The sequence below is a fragment of the Scomber japonicus genome, chromosome 15, assembly GCF_027409825.1.
Source record: "Scomber japonicus isolate fScoJap1 chromosome 15, fScoJap1.pri, whole genome shotgun sequence".
Lineage (NCBI taxonomy): Eukaryota > Metazoa > Chordata > Actinopteri > Scombriformes > Scombridae > Scomber > Scomber japonicus.
The window spans coordinates 18,342,500-18,363,325 of NC_070592.1; the positions used below are offsets into that span (position 1 = coordinate 18,342,500).

The 20,826-nt window shown below is 40.0% G+C and overlaps 1 protein-coding gene across 3 annotated transcripts in view; it reads left to right on the forward strand.

Moving 5' to 3' along the window:
• Window positions 1-20,826, forward strand: part of ctnnal1 (catenin (cadherin-associated protein), alpha-like 1) — a 50,384-nt gene that overhangs the window by 25,443 nt on the left and 4,115 nt on the right. The window contains exons 2-16 of one of the 3 annotated variants that reach the window (XM_053333853.1): window positions 4,484-4,673; window positions 9,145-9,332; window positions 10,157-10,276; window positions 11,795-11,884; window positions 12,112-12,282; window positions 13,034-13,234; window positions 14,201-14,287; window positions 14,649-14,807; window positions 15,659-15,751; window positions 17,237-17,402; window positions 18,320-18,357; window positions 18,433-18,483; window positions 18,829-18,983; window positions 19,322-19,370; window positions 19,938-19,994. In XM_053333853.1, the coding sequence (XP_053189828.1) occupies window positions 4,484-4,673; window positions 9,145-9,332; window positions 10,157-10,276; window positions 11,795-11,884; window positions 12,112-12,282; window positions 13,034-13,234; window positions 14,201-14,287; window positions 14,649-14,807; window positions 15,659-15,751; window positions 17,237-17,402; window positions 18,320-18,357; window positions 18,433-18,483; window positions 18,829-18,983; window positions 19,322-19,370; window positions 19,938-19,994 (1,815 nt within the window). The other 2 variants (XM_053333854.1, XM_053333855.1) reach the window with 2 other exon arrangements.

The window sequence follows — 20,826 nt, forward strand, 5'->3', positions numbered from 1 at the left end:
GGAGATTGGCTGGTTGTGAAGCAGAGGAGAAAGTGACAAGAACAGGACAGACAGAAACTGCAGGGTCAATCTATGATTGGATAAAGAGAGACTGACACATTGTGAGATTACATACAGACGTGTGTGTGTGTGTGTGTGTGTGTCTGGGATTGCCACCACTCATCAAAGTCCTAAACCCGGGAAGTTTTGAGAGCTTTTCTCCTTGATCAGAGACGTCAGAGAATTTAATAAAGTCTTCATTGTGACATAAGGGAGGAGCAGGGACAAGTGGGCCACTTCAAGAGAATGTACTCTATATTCCAACTTGGCTCTCATATTCATCACATTAAAATGTAGATCAGGCCTTTTTCAAACCCTTCTGTTGCTAAGCTGTAACAACACAGGGGGATGCAACTGAAGAGGGAGTAAAGTTTTTTTAGGTTGTGGAAGTGTTTAGTTAATCATGCCAACAAGCAGCTCTGCTGGAGCTCTGGTGTTGCATTTAAAGCAACATTTGGCTTATTTCATGGATTTTATATGGCATAAATCCTCAGTGTGTTTTGGAGGCTTTGGGTCAGATGGCTCGATTGGTACCGCTCATTGGCATTCAAGCACTGCTGGAGTGCAGCAGTGCACAGCAGCCTGGTACCGTATGGTGAGGGTGTGTGTGAAACAGAGAGATGAAAAATGAACTGACAAGATGGACTTCAAATGAGTAGACTCCTGCAGTGAAATGTGAACTCCTAACCTTTGGCCAGAAGGCTCCACTGAATGAGCAGCTGTCTATAAGGAGTAGAGCTGGGAATCAAACCTCAATACTGGTGTGCTATTGACTGAAATATTTCGCCAGAATACAGAAAATTGTACTTGGCATTGGCATTGATCAGATTTGTAGTTTTGTTTACTTATTAATCTGATATTTTCTGATTTAAGTATTAATTTAACCATTTGGGCGAAATTCTCATACATCTGCAACATTTGGTTTCTTTAATTAAAAGAAGAAAAAAGTTTTGGAGAAAAATGTTTCTACTTCTATTAAAGCTAAGTACTGAAAAAAGTATTTTTTGGTTAGCGCAGAAACTTAGGTATCATATTTGTTGTGCTATTGAGAACTTTCAATCGATACCCAGACTAAATAAGAAATGCTAGGTGCTTCACTGACAAATGTAGAGTGAAAATGCAGTTTGTTCTTTCTCTGCAGAATGAGAACGACAGAAGGTCTTTTGATACACACACAAACACAAAGCCCTCTCTTCTGCAATGGCACTGTATCAATATTATGTTCCCTCCACCCTGCTCTGTTCCTGTTTGCACAGCCCAGTAAATGTACCCACCTAGTAATCCCTAATGGAGGAAATCCCAGGCAGTGGTTATTCTCTGCTCTCTCTCCCTCTCTCTTTGTAATTCACACTGGACTTTTTCTCTCTAGTTGTCTTCCACAGACACACTGTATTAAACCTGTTAAACTACTCTTCTGCAGTGTAGAAAGTAGGCATGGGATGATAACCGTGTTCAAGGTATACCGTGATATGAAAAAAAAAACGAAACCGCCAAATTTTTTGTCATACCGTTCCTAAGGTATGAGCTATTTTTTGTCTGGTCAAAGACAGAAAGTGGAAAGGTCAGAAATCCCTCAGGTTAAATTAACATGTCTGTCTTTATTTTTTTTCCTTTTAGGAACATTTTAGAGCTGTAATCGCAATACTGTGAAACCATGATTGGTTATACTGCCAGAATCTCATACCGGCCCATGTCTAGTAGAAAGAGTTGTGTATTTTTGCACAGGAAGATCTGTAATCAGGTTTTCTCTTTCATTTCCCTCTGACTATTATGCAGTCTCTTTCTGTCACTTTCTCTTCCTCACACTGCTCCTAGAGAGGCGCTGGTGTTTAACAACAGCAAACACTTAATGGTCAGCTTCCTCTTTCATGCTCTCACATTGTACAAGTCCTCTTGGAGAACACACATTTCTTTCTCTGGATTCAAACATGCACTGTGATACACACCAAGTCCTGCAGAATAACATAGGACCTGGGGAAATCAGTAACATCTACCATACCATATTTTAATCAGGTCTGTTCAATAACATAAATACCACCTAACATTGAACAACAACTGATTTATAATGTAGATCTGAATCATGTGTCACTGTAGCCTAATTCCCTCTGTTTGGCCGCATAATGTACTGCCAACTGGGGTTTTGTTTTTTCTAAGGCGTATCCTACCCTGTGTGGATGAGTCAGTGAAGAACAGTAGGCTGGCAGGAAGGGAGGCTCTAATACTGCAATAAAAAAGACACAGCAATACATTAAGTGATGAGTGATAGATCAAAAGAACTGCTTTATGAGCACTTTCAGGGTCATGATCTCACTACAGAACAATAGTCTGTCAGAGAATCGAGAGCAAGAAAAAAATGACTGATACAAGAGCTGGAAATGTAACAGTTTATTGTAGCCGTGTGCTTATTCCATTTGAAGGGGACATATGCTTTCTGTGTTTTTTTTTTGTTATTCATATACTGTTATGTCAGATATGTTAAACATGTCCAAAGTTCAGAAAAAGGTCCGAAATGCTCCCTGCAAGTCAAAAGCCTCGGCTTCAACCTGCTGTCAATGCCTTATTTGAGACGCTACTTCTGGGGGGACAACCAATCAGAAGAGAGTGGGCTCATTGGGAGGAAGGCATTAAGAGAACTGTTGTACAGTGTATTTTTTAAATTATAAATCATGCAAAGATATTCCAGTGAAGCCCATAACTTCAGTCATTCATTGTGCCTCTGAGCACCTTTGCGGTTCTCCTTTTTTGGGGACGGGGGGGGGGTGTATAATTTGGTCAAAACACGAGCTGATGTTGAAATGCACATCCTCTTTCATTTGATGAGTGGAATTTTGTATATTTTCTTTATGACTCAACTTTTTTTTCCTGTATCTCTTTTTATGCTTTATATGCTATTATTGGCTATGTAAGGCACCTCATAGATGGGAACAATAAGACTTACAGGTTGTTGACCTAAAAGCTTTACCTATAATGCCACTGGTTGAGTAGCCTACTATTATCGAAGCAAGTATTGTTTATGACTGAACCAAACTACATCAGACTTCAGCTGTATTTTAATGTACAGTAGTGTATGACCATATGTGTTTAAAATCCATTTGATTGTCACCTCCACCAGTCTTTCAGTAATACTCTCTTTCTGTGGTGTTTTATGGTATTTATGTCATACACTAAGGCATTTCTCAGCATTTTGAAGAGTCTGACCTGATACTAAAATGTATCTGTATCCACCTTCAAAACATCTTCTTACACATTGCACATTGTCACTGCATTTCTCAACAAGAAACATATTGTAGTGCACAGTGATAACAAGTAAAAATTCTTTACTTTGTGAAACACCTTTAGAAGCGGTGTTGTCAAAATCTCTTAGGATGTTAAAATTCAGTGATACTTGATGAAACTGTCAGTGGAGATCATTTACAGTTTTCATGTGGGTCATGTCTCATAGGGCAATAGCTCAAGTTTTCCATTCAGCCGAGCACAGTCTTTAGTGTTGCGGCACTCAAGAGTCAAGACGCATTGGTTTATGATCCTACTGTGTCGAGCAAGAATGACAAAAAATATTTATTTTGGACACAGATAACAAAAACATTAATAACTTCAATTGGGACAATTTGTTTGACCACAATCTGGCCAATTTAATGTGCTTTCTGCTACCTGGGACATGCTGATCTGTAACAATCCATCAGCTTTCCATGCCACCTGAGGGTTAATTGTGTGATTGACTTTCAAATACATCTCAAACACATTTCAAAGCACTTTATTCAGATTCTTTTGTGAGAATAGTGTGTCAGCCTTATGCTGCTGTGACAGGATTCTGCTGGTTCAAACAGCCATCTGAGCCCAACCGAATCATCATGTGTTCTCAAGCTCACAAAGACTTTCACTGGGTATGATTTCTTACTTGGACCACCTGGAGCTGTGGACCACCCACCACTCCCTTGGCCAAACAGTTTGACACATACATGCACGCTCACACCTACAATGATAACAGCTGGAGAGAGTGGAAGCAATCAATAAATAATTAATGATAATTGGCGCTACCCATTCATAATTGATACCCTCAATTACCACTAAGAGGCCCCATCTGAGTTTTGTGTGTGAGTACTCCTGTGTACCCAGTAGTGGACTGCCTTGTATGTGTCACATAAGATGTGTATGCACGTCCCATCTGCTGCGTTTGCCACTGTTTGTCTTTCACATTTTATAAAATATTTGTGCTGTAGACATGCTTTCTCTTTTTCTGAGACACATACTTGGTTATCCATGGGTCTTCACCCAAAATGTTATCTCCACTTGTAGCTGTACAGAGGAAAGTTCTCTGTCCTGATAAGCAAATGGAGTGAGTATTGTATTGAGAATTTGTATTTCTTTAAAATTTCTGATGTTGTTTCTCCCACTCAAATAATGTACTTCATCACTCTTTTTTTCCAAACACATGTTCCTACAGATCACCACTCTGATCAACCATAAAGACAAGCCAAAGAAGTCTGAGCGCACCTTGGCAGCCATACACAGGGTGGGTCAGGCAGTGAGTGTGGCAGTGGGACGTTTCGTTGCTGTCGGGGAGGCCATCGCTACAGAGAACCAAGAGCTGAAGGATGAGATGGGTCAAGCCTGCTTCGAAGCACGCAGAGCAGGTAGCCTACTTTTATGACACTTTACTGATTTGCTGCACTTAGACCTAACACACTGTCAACTGTTTCTCCTTAGAAGGAGACACAAGTAGCTCTTATTTTGTGGTCACAAATGTATGTTGTAAAACTATTCAAGGATTCTTTATCTATAAGACCTCTTGATGGTGAATATTACATTTGAATGTCGTAAGCATGACTGTGGCTATATAATAGAGGGTGCTTTAGCTGGTCAGCGAATAAGACTTCAGTTATTGTCTCCTCAGCAGTTAGACAAACCACAACAGTTTCATAAAGCATCACTGTCAGGCCTTACGGCTTTATCAAATTGATCAAATTTCGATTTGTTTGGGCAGCTTGGCTGTCGAGCAGTATTACACCAGAAGACCTTCAGAGTGCTCTAGACATTGTTGTTATTAAGTTTGACGTAAAGACTGAAAAAAGTGCAGCTTCACGCAAAGGTGCGGTATACAGTGAGGGGATGAAGGAGTTTGCATAACAGATTCTGATAGAAGGCTTGAGAAGATTTAACACATAAACCTGTTGGCAAGATGGAAGGGGTTGTATTTGTCCTGAAACCCCCATGCCAAATTGCTTTGGTCCAAGTATGTAGAGAAATGCTACTCAGCCTGAGGTCAGGACTTCTCGTTTTTCCTTGGATTGCATATGCTGGCTGTCTGGGGTCTTCTTGTGTTTAAATTTTATCCCATTCGGCATTTCTATGGTTTCCTACCACGCAGACTTTCAGTAAGACATGCAGGTTAAGTGAATCTGTGAGCCTAAATTGCCCCCCAGTTGTGAACATGAATATATTTGCTGCATGAGGCTCTAATACATGGATGCATGTATAAAAACTGTGAACAACTAATACAATCATGAACAACATAAGAGAAGAGGGAGGGGTAGGTGACAACCAGGGTGGGGGAAAAAATACATTTTGGATCACTGTAATAGCACTGTCAGCTTTTATTGAACCTAAGAGGTGATGGTTTTACTAGAAATGTGTTTTTTTCTGTGTTTCCGCACTTCTATCTAACATTTTGTCATTCATATGCCTGTCTATTTGAGACACATGACAACCCTGTATTTCAATTGTATGTCAATTAAAACTGTCTGACATTTTTTTGTTTTTGTTTCAGTAGTTGTCACCATTTCCTCCACAAAACTTCAAACTTCTTCTAGCAACTTTGTTCTTATCAGGCCAAACAAGGACCTCATTTAGATTTCTACAGAGCAGACCGGAAACAGTATCACATTGGATAAGAATTTAGACACAACACCGTGATAATAGGTTTATGGTGGGGGAACGAGCTTGTGTAGCAAAGCGTTTAATCCTCACACAGTGCTGATTTGTAAAGACAGCTAAAACTCAGACAAAGAGAGTGCTGGTGGGAAGAGGGGAGAGTGAGACTGATGAGGAAATGTGTGTGTGTGTGTGTGTGTGTGTGTGTGTGTGTGTGTGTGTGTGTGTGTGTGTGTGTGTGTGTGTGTGTGTGTGTGTGTGTGTGTGTGTGTGTGTGTATAGGTGAGGCTTGCATGTGTGCATGTCAGGTTGTGTGTGTGTTGCCCACTGTGACTAATTTATTCCAGTTCTTACTTCCCTCTTAGGGAGGTGTTTTCACAGTTTTCCTTTGCACTCCTCCTGATAGATACTGTAAAACTCTTCCCTGATAAAAGAGAGAAAGAACCCTTTTTTTTCTCTCGTTTCTGTTCATTTTTTTTTTTTAATGATGAAGACATCTTGAGGGATGAACAAGAAAGCCTTGTAGAGTTTTAAGTCTGCAGGAAAGAGCAAGGCTAGTTAGAGAAGGATTGACATTTCTCTAATACCTAGCCGCAGGGAGAGTTTAATCAGGCAGGCTTCAGCCTTGTGTGCTATAATGAATGAAATAAAGGCAAGCTGAAAGCACTAGTTTAATTAGATGCTACCCATCATCAGAGTGGTGGGGAGATCCAATGAGGCAGGTCAGTGAAGGCAATCTGTGTTGGATCTCTCTGTGTCTTCTCACATTCACATGCTCTCTCTCTCTAACTTTCTCTTTCTCCCTACTAAGGTTCATAAATGCCTAAACAGTAGTAGGAATTAGGCTAAAGACACATTAGAGACAGTTTGTGAGTGCTCATTTTTCTGTGCCCTGTACCAACATATCAAGGGTCAGCCTTTTAGGTTTTCATTCATAAATGACATCTAAATGATACAGAAACAATGCAAGAGTTGACAGCCACACTTACGGCTCTGTGAAGCTGTACTTGAATGGTGCTAACATGCTCACCATGACAACCTGTGCTGATATGTTCACCATGTTCACCATCTTAGTTTAACATTAAAGCCTCATTAATTAGTACTGGACACAAAGTACAGTTAAGGCTGAGGGGGATAGTGATAATAAACCAAATTATTGGATAAATAAAAAAGATTGGCCTGATGATGGCACTAGATTAAAATGTAAGGGATTTCTAAAGTTATTACATTTCATGCTCAGGGGGGATATTAATCATTCACCAAATATTATGGCCATTCTTTCAGTAGTTGCTGAGACATTTCATGTTTAGAATCATGTCACTAGTGTAGCTATTCAGTAGCATTTCAAATGATAGATGCTTTTTCATGTTTTTTTTTGTTTTTTTTTTTACAGAGAATGGGAGATACAAAGGTGTTGACTACATATAATTGATTACTAAAGGGCCAGTGTGATAACTTATATATGAGTCCATAAGATTTATTTTCAGGGACTGGAGAGGGGAGAGTTGGCTCAGCCCTTGCTTTCCACTCTGGTAGTGTCATGGGGGCTGAGCAGCATTTTTTGTGAGCCAGGCCTAGATGTTTTAACTGGTTAGTGGAGCTGGCACTGAGGAGCAGCCTGTCGGATGCAATCAGTTCGTCATTGCAGTTTCTTTTAAAGGACCAGCCAAACCAAATAGACAGCCAAGCTGCATGACCCGATAGAGACCTATCTCCCCTTCCTCCTCGCCCTTCTCCCCTCTTTCTCCCTCCAGTTAAGCTCTCTCTTTATCTCTGAGATTTCTTTCTTCTTCCTTCTCACTCTTAACTCTGGCCATTTTCCTCTTTCTGTTGATATGGACTATTTTGGGGATGGTTTGCAGCCTAAAAATCCTTCCCTTTTTGGGGATACCATGAGCAGATTTAGAAAGAGAAAAAAGGTTAAACAGGGAAAGTTGGACTTTATAAGCATATGGTTCCTAATGCATTTGCATATTCTGTGTATGAATAAATTTGCTTTGGCATGTTTCCCAACAGTGTTTGAGAGAAGTTCTCTTCCCCAAAAATGTCTCATACATCACCAGAAAGCATGCCAGTCGTGTTTGCGTGTGGCTGGCATAGCTGTCGTACCACTGTGCTGAATATAGTACTATGTTCTGACATGTTCTCATATCATATGGATGATATTTTCTCCCATGGGGGAAGACAAGCAGATTGGAAGAACATAATCTGAAGTCTGAACTAATTTAGAGGGCATTAGACAAATTATTAATTAACCATCCATTCTGCCTTTACTGTCTCTTATGTGGGTCCAAAATCTCAGTGGCAGCAGGCACAGCACTTTGGCCTTGAGGTCTTTCTTCCAAGCTACATCTTTCAGTTCTGAAGTCATTAGAAGTTATCCTATGGGGACCATGAGCGTCTGTAGAAAATTTAGACATTCTGAAAGAGCTGGGATTCCTCAGCTCTGGGGATCCTCCAGAAAGATCAGGGCCAGCTGGGATATGTAACCCCTTATCTGGCTGATCTGATTCTTAGATTTAAAGAGAATTTAAAATGTAAAATCTTCTGTATAATTTGAGTTAGAAGTCTACGGACAGCATTGCTGAATATAGTCTGACTAAAATGAACTTAGACAGAATCAGCATTTCACAATTTAGAAAATCTGATAAGGATATATAAACCACCGTATTAATCTTGCATAAAACAGCATCTTTTTGACAAGGATCCCTTAAATTATTTAATCATTTAAAAAAACTTGCCTGTGCTCTCTGGAGGACAAAACATGTAATGTAACACTTATAAAAGTGCTTACACAGAACTTTGGCATTTCTGTACTGCAACTTCTTGTTACTTATTACATTAACAATCATTCACATGTTAGCTTCCCAGCTCATTCACTTGTTAACATATAATACTGCCTAACTAATGGTAAAAATGTAAGTGACGTTTCTTCATAAAATAATATATAGTATATAGTATTGTTATAAACTGTATAAATCAATGCATTTAAAATAACTTTTAAAAGGAATGTGTATGAAGGTTTTCACTTACACTTTAAAACTTAGTGATGTTATTTATTGAAGTTATGTTTGATTTTGAGGCACTGTGAGAGAAAAGGCTAGCTTGGAGCATCCTTATACACTGATAATAACAATAACAAAACACTAATGTCAGACAGTATATCAGCCTGGCCAATTTATCTGTTTAGCTCTATTGGTGAACCAGATTGTAACCGTCTCTCACTACCTGCAGGTGATGCCATAGCTCAGCTTACAGATGTGGCATCAGCCCTGCCATCCCAGTCAGACGGACGTGTCACGGTGTTCAGTGATAGGACGGGCATGGTGAAGGCTGCCCGCTTGCTTCTTTCATCAGTCACAAAAGTCCTGGTCCTGGCTGACCGTATCGTCATCAAACAGATAATCACATCTCGCAACAAGGTGAGACATACAAGTATGGGTTAGGGTTAGGGTTAGGACCTTGAAGGATATGCATAAACACTATTGCTTAGTCTCCCTTACACGCTCACAGGTTCACACAGGAATACACACACACCTCAGTAGAGTCCTTTATTTCCCAACAGATAAGCACAGTCTCTGAAGGAGTACTCTGGAGGTAATTGAAGGGAAGCAGCACATTTAGAGGCCACATAAAAACACAGAGCTAGAGTCTGTCTCTGTCTATCGTACCTGGCTATGCTCTTAGCCAGACAGTGAGATACGGATGCAGCTGTAGACTGAGCCAAGAATGGAAACAGGGGGCCTAATCATGACTGGTTAGCCTGGTTTGGACAGACAGTCGACAGCCCTCTGTTCTCCATTACTGGCAAACACAATTACATCTCTTCCTCCTCTTTGTCTGGCATGGGTAAAAGCTGCTGTGTTAGCACTGCCAGCTAGCAGCTAAATTAGCAGCTGTATAGACTACAATTAACTAAAATGCAGGTTAGGAACTACTTAATCTGCTGGTTTTATTTTAGGATATCTCTTAAACACTGAGCCATTAATAATACAGAAGGGATCAATGGAGTAAGAGAATATCCAGAAAGTAAAAAAATATATAAAATATTACAATTCATCGCAGGTATCTTGTGAGGCAGAAATCACTCCTTGCATGTAAACACAGTCTATGACATACTGTTTCTGCACTTACTGCTGATATCCCGCAACATCAGAAGGAGGACGTTACAGTGTGAAAGGACTAGAAGAACACAAAACACATGCGGCCATTCAACACACCACTCTGATCTTGTCACTCCTCTCAGGTCCTGGTAACCCTCGACCATCTGGAAAGAGTGAGCACCTTCCAGGAATTTGTACAGATTTTCAGCCAGTTTGGCAATGAGATGGTGGAGTTTGCCCACCTCACCGGAGACAGACAGAACGTGAGTAGCATGTGAAGTAACTGACTCTGTCTTTCTGCTTTAAAAGTGTCAAAACCATCTGTTATCACCACACTGTACTGTTCAGATCTTTCTCAATAAATGAAATGTATACGTAGTCTATTGTATCAAACAGCTGCAAATGGATGTAGTGTGGTTATGAACAAAGAGTAATTTATCATTTCTACAACACTGAGCACATTTTGTTTATTCATGTGGATGTAATCTAACAGACAGTGATTTAACAAATAAGATATTCTGAATGTGTGAGCAGGTGGTAGAATTAGGCTGTGTAACTTGCCGTACTTATACAGGCATACTGAGAACAGATCAATAATTCAAGCATCAAATATGTCTAAAATTTCTCAACAAATCAAACAATGAAGGAGCAAAGCTTCTTTGAGAGTCTATTGTTTCTTTGAGGTTTCCAGTCCATACCTATTGTCTATTTCTCCAATATGTGTTTCTCTTAAAAAGGAACGTACAGGTCAGTTATGACTCATAGTCCACAAAGACTATTTACATCACAATACAGTGCTTATATGACCTGTGCTATGCTTTCACTGAATATACATATATATATTTATATATATATATTTGACAGAACAAAATTGGAACCCCTGAGTTGAACTGTTTTCTGAAGCTTTGAGTAAAAGTTTTATTTATATATTTATATATATATAAATATTTATATATATATATATATTTATAAACTTTTACTCAAAGCTTCAGAAAACAGTTCAACTCAGAGGTTCCAATTTTGTTCTGTCAAATACTCCTAATCCTGCTTTGACATACACATGCAGCATCTGCAGCTAAAGTGCTTTGCCTCAGCAGAATTGAGAAGTTGATGGAGTTGATGTAACGTTCAACGACTGCAATATCTAGACAGGGAAGGAGGATCGACTATCCCACTTTTTAAATTTCATCTGGACTTGTGTTTTGACACACACATCACGTTTCTCACCAGTGCTCCTCATTGCAGCTAATGCTCTCTCTCCTCATTTACCACCCTGTTTTCTTTATCTCTTTTTTTCCATACTCACTCCCACTCAGGCACACACATGCACAAGCACACAGCCCTTTAGAAAATCTACCATCTTCGTCTATTGAAGCCAGGCGAGCCCAGAGGCAAAAATAATGACAGATAATCACTTCGTCTTTGTAATCTATGGCAAAGTGCCAGGAGATGAGTTGATTCAGCTGCCTTATTCCAAATCCCATATCTACCTAATTCAAGCTATTTATGTCTGGAATACATGAATGGGGATGGATCAGGTCATACATGAAGTATCTTCTTTTTTATTTCTCTCTCTTATCTCTGTTGATCGCTGACAGTGAATAAAGGGAGCTTTATGTATGTGTTATCTCTGTCACATTTGTGTGTCCCTTCATACCAGCATGAAAGAGATTTGTTGCATACTTTTGATGCTTCCTAGCCTTCGGACACCCCGAGAGTTCTGAGAAGTTACAACTGGAGTAAAGCCACTACCATCTGGTATGTGTGTGTTTCTGCTGTAGGATTTGAAGGATGAGAAGAAGAAAGCCCGGATGGCAGCAGCCAGAGCAGTGCTGGAGAAATGCACCATGATGCTCCTCACAGCCTCAAAGGTAAAAAGTTGGCACATTAACAGTGGACCTCTGGGTAGGGGATATGGATTATGTCCATCTTAAACATTTAAGGTCTTCTGAAGTTTACATGATTTCAAGGTTTCTTATATGCTGCAATCAATCCTTATGCTCAACACTAAGTCAGAAATTCATGAAGAAAGGACAGAAGTGGATAAGTGTTGGGGAGGGCACGAGCTTTGACATTTTGCATCGAATTGCTTCCAAAGACTTGCCTGAGGCACCCAGATTGCGAGTCGGCACGGATCAACAAAGACGCCGTGTTCCACCGAATGCGCTGTGCCCTGGAGCAGGTCATTGAGATAGTCACTGAGGCACGGAGCTGTGGGGAGAACAAAGTCCTTCCTGCCAGCATCTACAACAGCATCAAGGACTTCAAGGTAGGATCAGAAATTAGCATTTAGTGAAGGAATGGATACAGTATGATAAAGGCTTAAGAAGAGTATTTCTCATCTGACGCATGTGATCCTCTTGCAGACAAGTCTTGTTGTTTCCAGAAATTGGCAGCAACACAAATTATTCAGGAGAACAAGCAAAAAATCCTCAAATCAGGATTTTTGTTCGAGCCTTGACTTGTGGTTTGGCCTCTAACATTAATTGCATTCACTGTATTTGTTGCAACAGCTTCTAATGGAGGATTAGGCCCATCTATTTGATAATTTGGCTAAAAAAGTAGTATTGAGGTGATCTTTTCCATTGACTGAAAAGAAAAAGAATATATCTTAATGAAAAGACAACTACAGAATTGTTTTTAATGAATGGCTTCAAAGCCTTTAATGGCAGAGTTAAACTAGAGTTGTATAAAAGCAGTGTCTAACGTGAACCTACCATCTTAGAACACATATGCAAGGAAATGAAAGGAGAGGGATGAAAAAACGGGAAACATTTACTAGCTTTTATGTTTGTGTACTTGTGATGCTACTCGCCAAATGTATTGTGCAGCAGATGAATCTAAGGCTAAATCCACATTCTGCAGTCCTTGTTTTTTAAAGTTAAGGTTAAGTCCATAATAAGATGGTAAACTTTAAAACTCTACTGCATTTATTTTCCATTTGTTTTGCTGCTTCAATCATCCTTCAAATGCCCCTTCAACTCACCTCCCAACATTTCCCCCACCCTTCCCCCTTGCAGTTGAGTGTGGAGTGCCTGCGGGAGAACCTGCACTCCTCTTCACCCCAGAGCGTGGGCAGTCAGCTGGAGGCACTGGTGGAGCGGACAGAGGATTTCACTGATTCAGCCTACACCAGCCACGAGCAGCGTCAGGCCATCCTAGGTCTGTGCCAGCTGGCACACCAGGACTCTCAGCAGCTGGTGTACGCCTGGATTGAGGCGGTATGTTGGCACAAGCAGGCACAGATACACATAGATCTACAATAATATTCATAAGCACATATGCTGCCATATGAAGTATATGGATAACAATCTTATCTTTGTGACAGTGACATGAAATGCAAAACACACAGCATGCTACACAGACAGAAAATCATACAGATTAAGATTCTCTTGCTGGCTCACTCAGTCATTCACATTCTTTTCACCCCCTTGTAAAAACAGAGCATAATAATCCACCTGAATAACCATTTTTACCCCAGCTCGCTTAGCCGAGTGAGAAACATCACATAGCGTTCCTCATCTTGCTAGCATTCAGCAGAGGCTCCTTGGCCTTCGAAATTGATGGACTTGAAACACAAGTCATTATGTTGCAGTTTCACATTGTAAACTTTCTTCAGCGTGTTCAGAGTACACAGAGAGACTGCTGAACATAATAACAGTGGAGCCTCAGCTAGCCGTTGCAATTGAAGGTCATCTGGGGAATTGAAAAGACCAGAACACACTGCAGTGTTTTGAAATTGCAGGGAGAGCCTCATAAATGTGAATGTGCAAATACGCTTGGGTGTTCTACCCATTCCAATGTGTGATATTTACTGTGGCGAATTTAGTAGAATATTCATTTGTTTTTATTCCATTTAGACTGATGGGTTGTACAATATTTAAGTCATAGAATTTGTTGAAATGTTTTCAGCTTGATGACACAAAATTATGCATTGAAAATGCTGATCCTCCTAGCATATTTAAACCATAATAGGTCACAGATGTGTTAAGAAAGTTAAAAAAAACATGCTATTGGACACAAAAGACACAAAGTTTATTTTCCATTGCATTCTGTTCCCAAACTTTGCCAGTGCATCGTCACTCTCTTTCAGATTACAATGTTTATGTGCATGTTGGGGGGGGGGGGGGGGCATCTTGTGTCTCATGTTTTATTCTCTCCCTTCTGGCTCTGTCTCACTGGAGCAGCAGTCTGCCCATGCCAAAGAGGCCACAGAGGACATGGAAGTGGCCATCCTGAAGACATGTCAGAGCGTCAGCGACCTCAGACGTGAGGTGAGCAGCAGTCTGTCGCCGTTCTGCCTGTCTGCCTGTCTGCCCTCTGAGACTGAATGTATGTACTCCGTTTCAGAGAGAGACAAACGTGACTGGGAGGTCTCTCACATATTGCTTTGCTTATGTTGCTGGTTTTCTTTTTCACATTATCACATTCTCTGCTGACCTGCTGATTCTCTGTTAACTCAACTATACTAAAATGACTTCCACCCTTCTCATTTTCCTCTGTGTCTGCTGAAAATCCACTCTCATTCAAGACTCTCACTCATATTTCTCTCTTTTGTTTTCTCCACCCTCCATTACTCCCTCCTCTTCTTATTCTATAATACAATCTTTGATCCCATTCCTCCTCCTCCTCCAGCTCCATAAGGTGGCAGTCAGTCGTGCCTCAGACTTGCTGAAAGTTCACGGAGAGCAGTTGTCTCTGCGGGCCCTCAAAGCTGCAGGCACCGAGGGTAACTTGGAGGCAGTGGCGGAGTATTCGCGCACTCTGACTGAGCAGAAGGAGCAGCTGGTAGAGGTAGGTGGGGACGGAGGCACAGGGGACTAGATGACAGAGTTGCAACACCAATACACCAACAGATATCTATAATAAAATCTATGTTTGTCCACATCATTAGTTTTCTAATAATCTTTCAATCTGTATTCTTCTGTGAAAAAGCTTGCTCGTCAGGAATTTGTATTTGAACTTGTAGGAAACACATAAAAAAGTTGTGCTACCAGCAGCATGCCACAAGCACTTGTTTACACAGGGAAACACATACAGCTTGAGATGAATAAAAATGTGGAAGACTAATCTGAAACCAAATGAAAGCCAACTTGTGGGTTTGTTATGAAAACACTGAGCGACACTGTGGAAAAATTCCATGCAGGCCTTTTCATGTCTTTGCTAGTGGTCCTAAAAACTAAACTTTTATTAGAATTTATTTCTTTTATTAGGAACATTCATCTGAAAATCATCATCTCATTTTGGAACATGTTAAGATAATTTTTTTTTAGGATTGATTGTCATTAAAAAAGAAAAGGTGTTAAACTGTGTCCTATTCAACTATTAGATTCAGTTATTATCTACTCTACCAAAAAAGCCAAAACATTTAAATTTGAATGTGGATAATACATTTCTACTTATATTTAGCAGGAAAGCATGTGTTGTGTAGTCTATACCAATATGCCTCCATTTAAATAACCAGAAAATGACAAGGTTACTGTAATGTTAAGGTTACTCTAAAGGGAAAGTTCAGGTCAAATTGCTCACTGTGATACAATAATGTACAATTACATTTGAATGTGTTTTTGCCATTTTACAGAAGTATATATTTTTTAAACCTCAGAAGTACCATACCTTTTTTCCGCCTGTGCCTTTCACTCCAGACTTGTCGGCTGCTGTACCATGTGTCGGGGACAGAGCCGCTGGAGATTACCTGCGTACATGCCGAGGAGACCTTCCATGTTATTGGTCCACAGGTAACATTAACCCTTCAAACACTTTCTGAATGCATTTTTATTTTTAGGCTCTTAGTATTAAGCGACTTTGACTTTACTTTGACAGTAAATGTCAGCAAACAGGGGAGACAGGATGAGTCTAGAAAGACATACAACAGGTTAACTTTAATTAAACTTAAGGCCCATTTTTTTCCATTCAACTTTCTATTCTGTGTCAGTAAAGTTAAACTGGTCACACCATAATTTGGGAGTGAAATCAAACCTGAGTAATATTCTACTTAAATACAGGAGGGAGGGAAAATAGACATATTATCTCACATCTCCTATGTCTACCTCCTATACCTGCCACCCATTGGAGATGGCTGAGAACATGCTGTCCACCTAGTCCCCCTATCCCAGATCTAATTATGTTTGCTCTTGGAAACCATCCCTGCCAGTAATTATCCAGCAATGTAGAATGTTCCCGTCCTCAGGTGCTAATGTCAGGCCCCGCATGACTCTGCAGTAATGACTCCTCTCCTAAGTTCAAAGGTCAGCCAATCAATAACGCTGCAGTACATGGTGGCTGTGGTGATATCTCTCTGTGTCTGCCCAAAGTAATAGAGAGGTGACCCAGGGGTAATTGGCTATTAACTACTACACTATAGGCGATGGGAGTGGGGTGTGTATGTGTGTGTGTGCTTGTACATGTGTTTGTTTTTTAAGTTGTATTTGTCAAATGTAGTTGTCTGAAATCTTATTTCCGTTGAGGCTTATAGAAATATTGTTATTTTTGCTTCTTTCTTTGTTTATTTCTAATATAAATGTTTTAATTGATATTCTTGCCTTTGCTATTATGTTTTAATCTCTTGTCTTTTTAACTCATGGTGATGATATGTTTTATCATATAATTATTATTTGTCACACTTGTTATCTCTTTCACCATGGCAGTCCTTCAAAAGAAAGTTTGCACTGTATAAATAAAAGTTTCAATCAATCAAATCAAATATTATGATTTGTTACACATTATTTCGATCAAAAACATTGCATGTTTGAATGTTGCTACACGTGTGATAAGTTACGATTCAGAACGTCATGCAATGTACATGAAACCCCATTATTTTGCTCATAAAAAAGCTAATAATAAAGAGGGTTAAGTCTCACTTCCTTATACACTACAAAATCTGAGTGAAATTCACACACAAATGCAAATGCAGAGTTTTAATGATTAAAAATTTTACTTTTGTGTGAAAATTGGTATTAGTAATTATTTAGAATACACATTTATTTTATAACTGCAAACTTGTGTGAAGAAGCTTTTAACATTGTTAGAAAATATATAGCTTTTAGAGGAATAGCCACTTACAATCTTGCATTCTCAATTTGAATGGTGGGACGACAAAATAACTACTCATTTTGTTCCTCTACGTCTATCCTGACTGCATTTTTCTGCCTAGTAACAAGCTTCATTTAATTATTCCTTTCTCCTGTCACAATTCTTCACACTCTCTTCAACTTCAAACTCAGATCATCTCAGCAGCCCAGACGCTGGCCCTCCACCCGTCCAGTAAGATAGCGAAGGAGAATCTGGAGGTTTTCTGTGAGGCCTGGGAGTCTCAGCTCTGTGACATGGCTCTGCTGCTCAGAGAGATCAATGATGTCTTTGAAGGCAGGCGAGGTGTGTTTTTGTTGGGTGTGTACTGTACTTGTATGTATTTGGGTGGGTTGGGGTGCTATGAAAGATAAGCACATATGTAAGGGACAGAGATTATTTCAGAATGAATGAGAGGGAGATGTGAATGAATGCACAGTGTGCTGTTTGTGGCATTTCAGCCTGGAAAAGTCAAACCGGCAAATAAAACCTTGGTGAATAATTTTGCCTTCAGTAGCCTTAATGAAGCATGCAGCATGAACATATCTTTTAAAAATTCATCATCATGGACCATAGGAAGTACGGCTCAAAGACAGGGGAAAGATTTGACAGCACATTTTCAAGACTTATTTCCCCTTAAGAATGTAACTCTGACATGAAGGGCAGTAAATATTTTCTGTGCAGCTCAATTGGGTTAAGAGGATCGTATGTTAGGGGTCCATGGGAGGGTTGCTGGATTTTCTTGAATAAAATATGGCAAAAAGAGGATTGCATACTGTACATCACTCTGTTGTTCTCTCATAAAGCCAAAAAGCTGTGTTAAAACATCATGTGGACACTTAGAAGAGATCTGCTTGATTGTTTTCTCCTAATCCCTCCTCCTCTCTCCCATATTAAGATGACAGTAGAGTTTATCTTTCCTGTTGCCGAATGAAACGAACCGTGCTGTTCGTGTTTATGATGAAAGATAAAAATGTGTCAAGGGTGGATAGTGATGAAAGTGAAACAATTTCATTACCATAATTATGGAATAACTGTAATTACCCACCCTAATCATGTGAAAAAGTCTGAATGTGTGCACAGTCATTCAAAGGGCAATAACAACAGCAGGGTATATTTTTTCCTTTCACTGACATAATTCGGTTATCATTAACATGAAACACATGATTATTTGATGCTGGTTTTTTTTTAACTTGTGAACTTGTGTTCAGATAATCATAATAATTCTCTATTTCTAGGAGATAAAAGACCTTATTTGTCACTTCCAAGACCCGGGGTGAGTATCATACCATCCATCCTTATGAATATTCTTATGATACAATCATTTGTAATCTCTGCCTTTTCCCCACAGAAACACTCGGCTAATTTGAAGACTGCCAAGGCTGTCAAGTTGGATGCAGAGGTAGCATACACCGCAAACACGTCTGGCAGCACAATACATCATGTCACGTCTTGTACTCTGTTCTGACAGCAGTATATTCATCTCCAGGAAACTTTGTGTCACTCAGTTGAAGAATTGATGGAGTTTGTATGGTAATATGCTGCAGTTTTGCTGGTCAGCAGTTTTTCACATGCTGTTCCACCGCAAGAACCACAGGATTATGCTGATTATAGAACTTCTGAGTGTGTTAACAAATGAAAATAGCCTTGTTTGCTCTTATGCATTAGGGATTTTTAAAGATGTGCACTAAACTTGAGTGTTCATGTGCGTGTGTGTGCGTGTGTGTGTGTGTGTGTGTGCATGCAGGAGCAGACAAGCCTAGCCAAACTGGGTCTGGAGCTTCGTCTGCTGTCATCAGACATGGATACAGAGGTGGAAAAGTGGGAGGAGCAAGAACACAACATTGTCCGTCAGAGCCAGAGCCTGGCCAGCATGGCCTACAACATGTACCTGTTCACCAGGTAGCCTACTGCTACCACACACTGCACGGTCTCACATTTCATATCTGCAACCTGCCGAACTGTTACATTCATTTCGGAGCTCAACATTGTAAAGCCTCTTAAGCATCTGCATGAATCTCTTTAGAGGCTTAGTGTTAATGAGATTCTCGAGCCCCCAGCTATCGGTATTTACCAGGCAGAGTTTGAGGCACTGACAAAGTTGACATCGCTGTGACTCATTGTTACAATCAAATCTTCATGATTCAAGTTTTTGTTGATTGATGTGGATGTGTTTTGTCCTCATCCTTCTTTCTCACCAATGTTTCCTCATTTTCTGTGTTTCCCATATTGATTCCCAGAGGGGAGGGGCTGCTGAAAACAACACTAGATCTTTTCCACCAAGCTGAGGTATGTGCATCGATATCTGCTGATGTCTCCTTCTCCCCACCTTCGGTTCTTTTTACTTAAGGAGTATCGAAGTTGTAAATGAATGCATATTATTTTATTAGACCAAAGACATACTGGGGCTGGCTAATCAATAGGTTAGTAAATGTTAGCATCCTTTCATCCTCACCCCTCTCACAGATCTGATATAGGGCATGACTACAACTTATCAATATGATGGAAATATAGTACAATTTGTTGCAGGCCACATTGGGTGATAACATGATTGCATTGAAGGGTGTATACTATTGAACTGGCATCAATGCCAGTAATGTGCAGTAATTTGTAGAACCAGGCCCCAAAATGTCAGGCAGGATTTATTCTATTTGGGGGTGAGCAAAGGAGATAAGGGAGGAAGAGGAAGGAGAGGAGAAAGAGACGGGAAGGCATACTGATAAGAAAAGCTGAGAAAAAAGTAAACTCTTCTAATATTTACTGACTCTGTGCTTTCTGCTTCCCGGTGGAAGTTAAAAAAAATCAAGTTTTTTTCTTTTATTTGCATTACTTGATTTTGTCTTTTCTTCTCTTAAGGTTCTTTCCGAAGAGGGGCTCCAGCTGTGCTCATCTCTCCGCACTTTTTCCACTCAGGTACTTACTGATGCAATAAATCTCTTTTTCTTGGACACACATATACACACACACACACACACACAGTTTAGTGAATATCAAAATATTATAATCTACTCATGAAATAATATTTTCAACTATTTTTGCACAAGCTCTTCAAAAGTGTAAATATATTACATATTATCTAAAATAATGCAATAAACATAGGCTTATGCTTTTATGTATAAATAGTAGTAAAATTAATACAAAAAAATATGAAAACAAAAAATCTGGAAATATTCTTATTTTCTATACAGTGTGCTTGAGCCTCTCTGTCAGAATCTGATAAAACATACTGACAGGAAATGATGGAAGGCAGTAATTGAAAAAAATAAGCAAAGGAGAAATAAAACGCATATTTTCTTTTACACAGAGATGAGCTTCTACCCTACACACACACACACACACACACACACACACACACACACACACACACACAAACACACACTCACACCTGTGCCCCCACCCACAATGTCTCTCACACACACATTTCACCCATCCTGGCATGCCACGGTGCCAGGTCCACCTTATAAATCACCCAGCGAGAGCAGGAAATTAAGGCTGTCACACACTCTCACCATCTCGTCCTCTCTGAGTTGAGATCCGACAAATAAATGCAGCCTTGGTGCCTTCCTCCCTTTTTGCCCTCCACCAACTTCTTCCCCAGGTCCTCCAATTTAATTAAACATTTTTTTGACAGCCATTAATGACCGCCATTTGTCTCTGCTGCATCTGTGGGTGCGTGTGTTTGTGCACATCTGTATGCGTATAACGGATAAGGTGGGGGAGTTGACTGCTACTACCCAGGACTAAT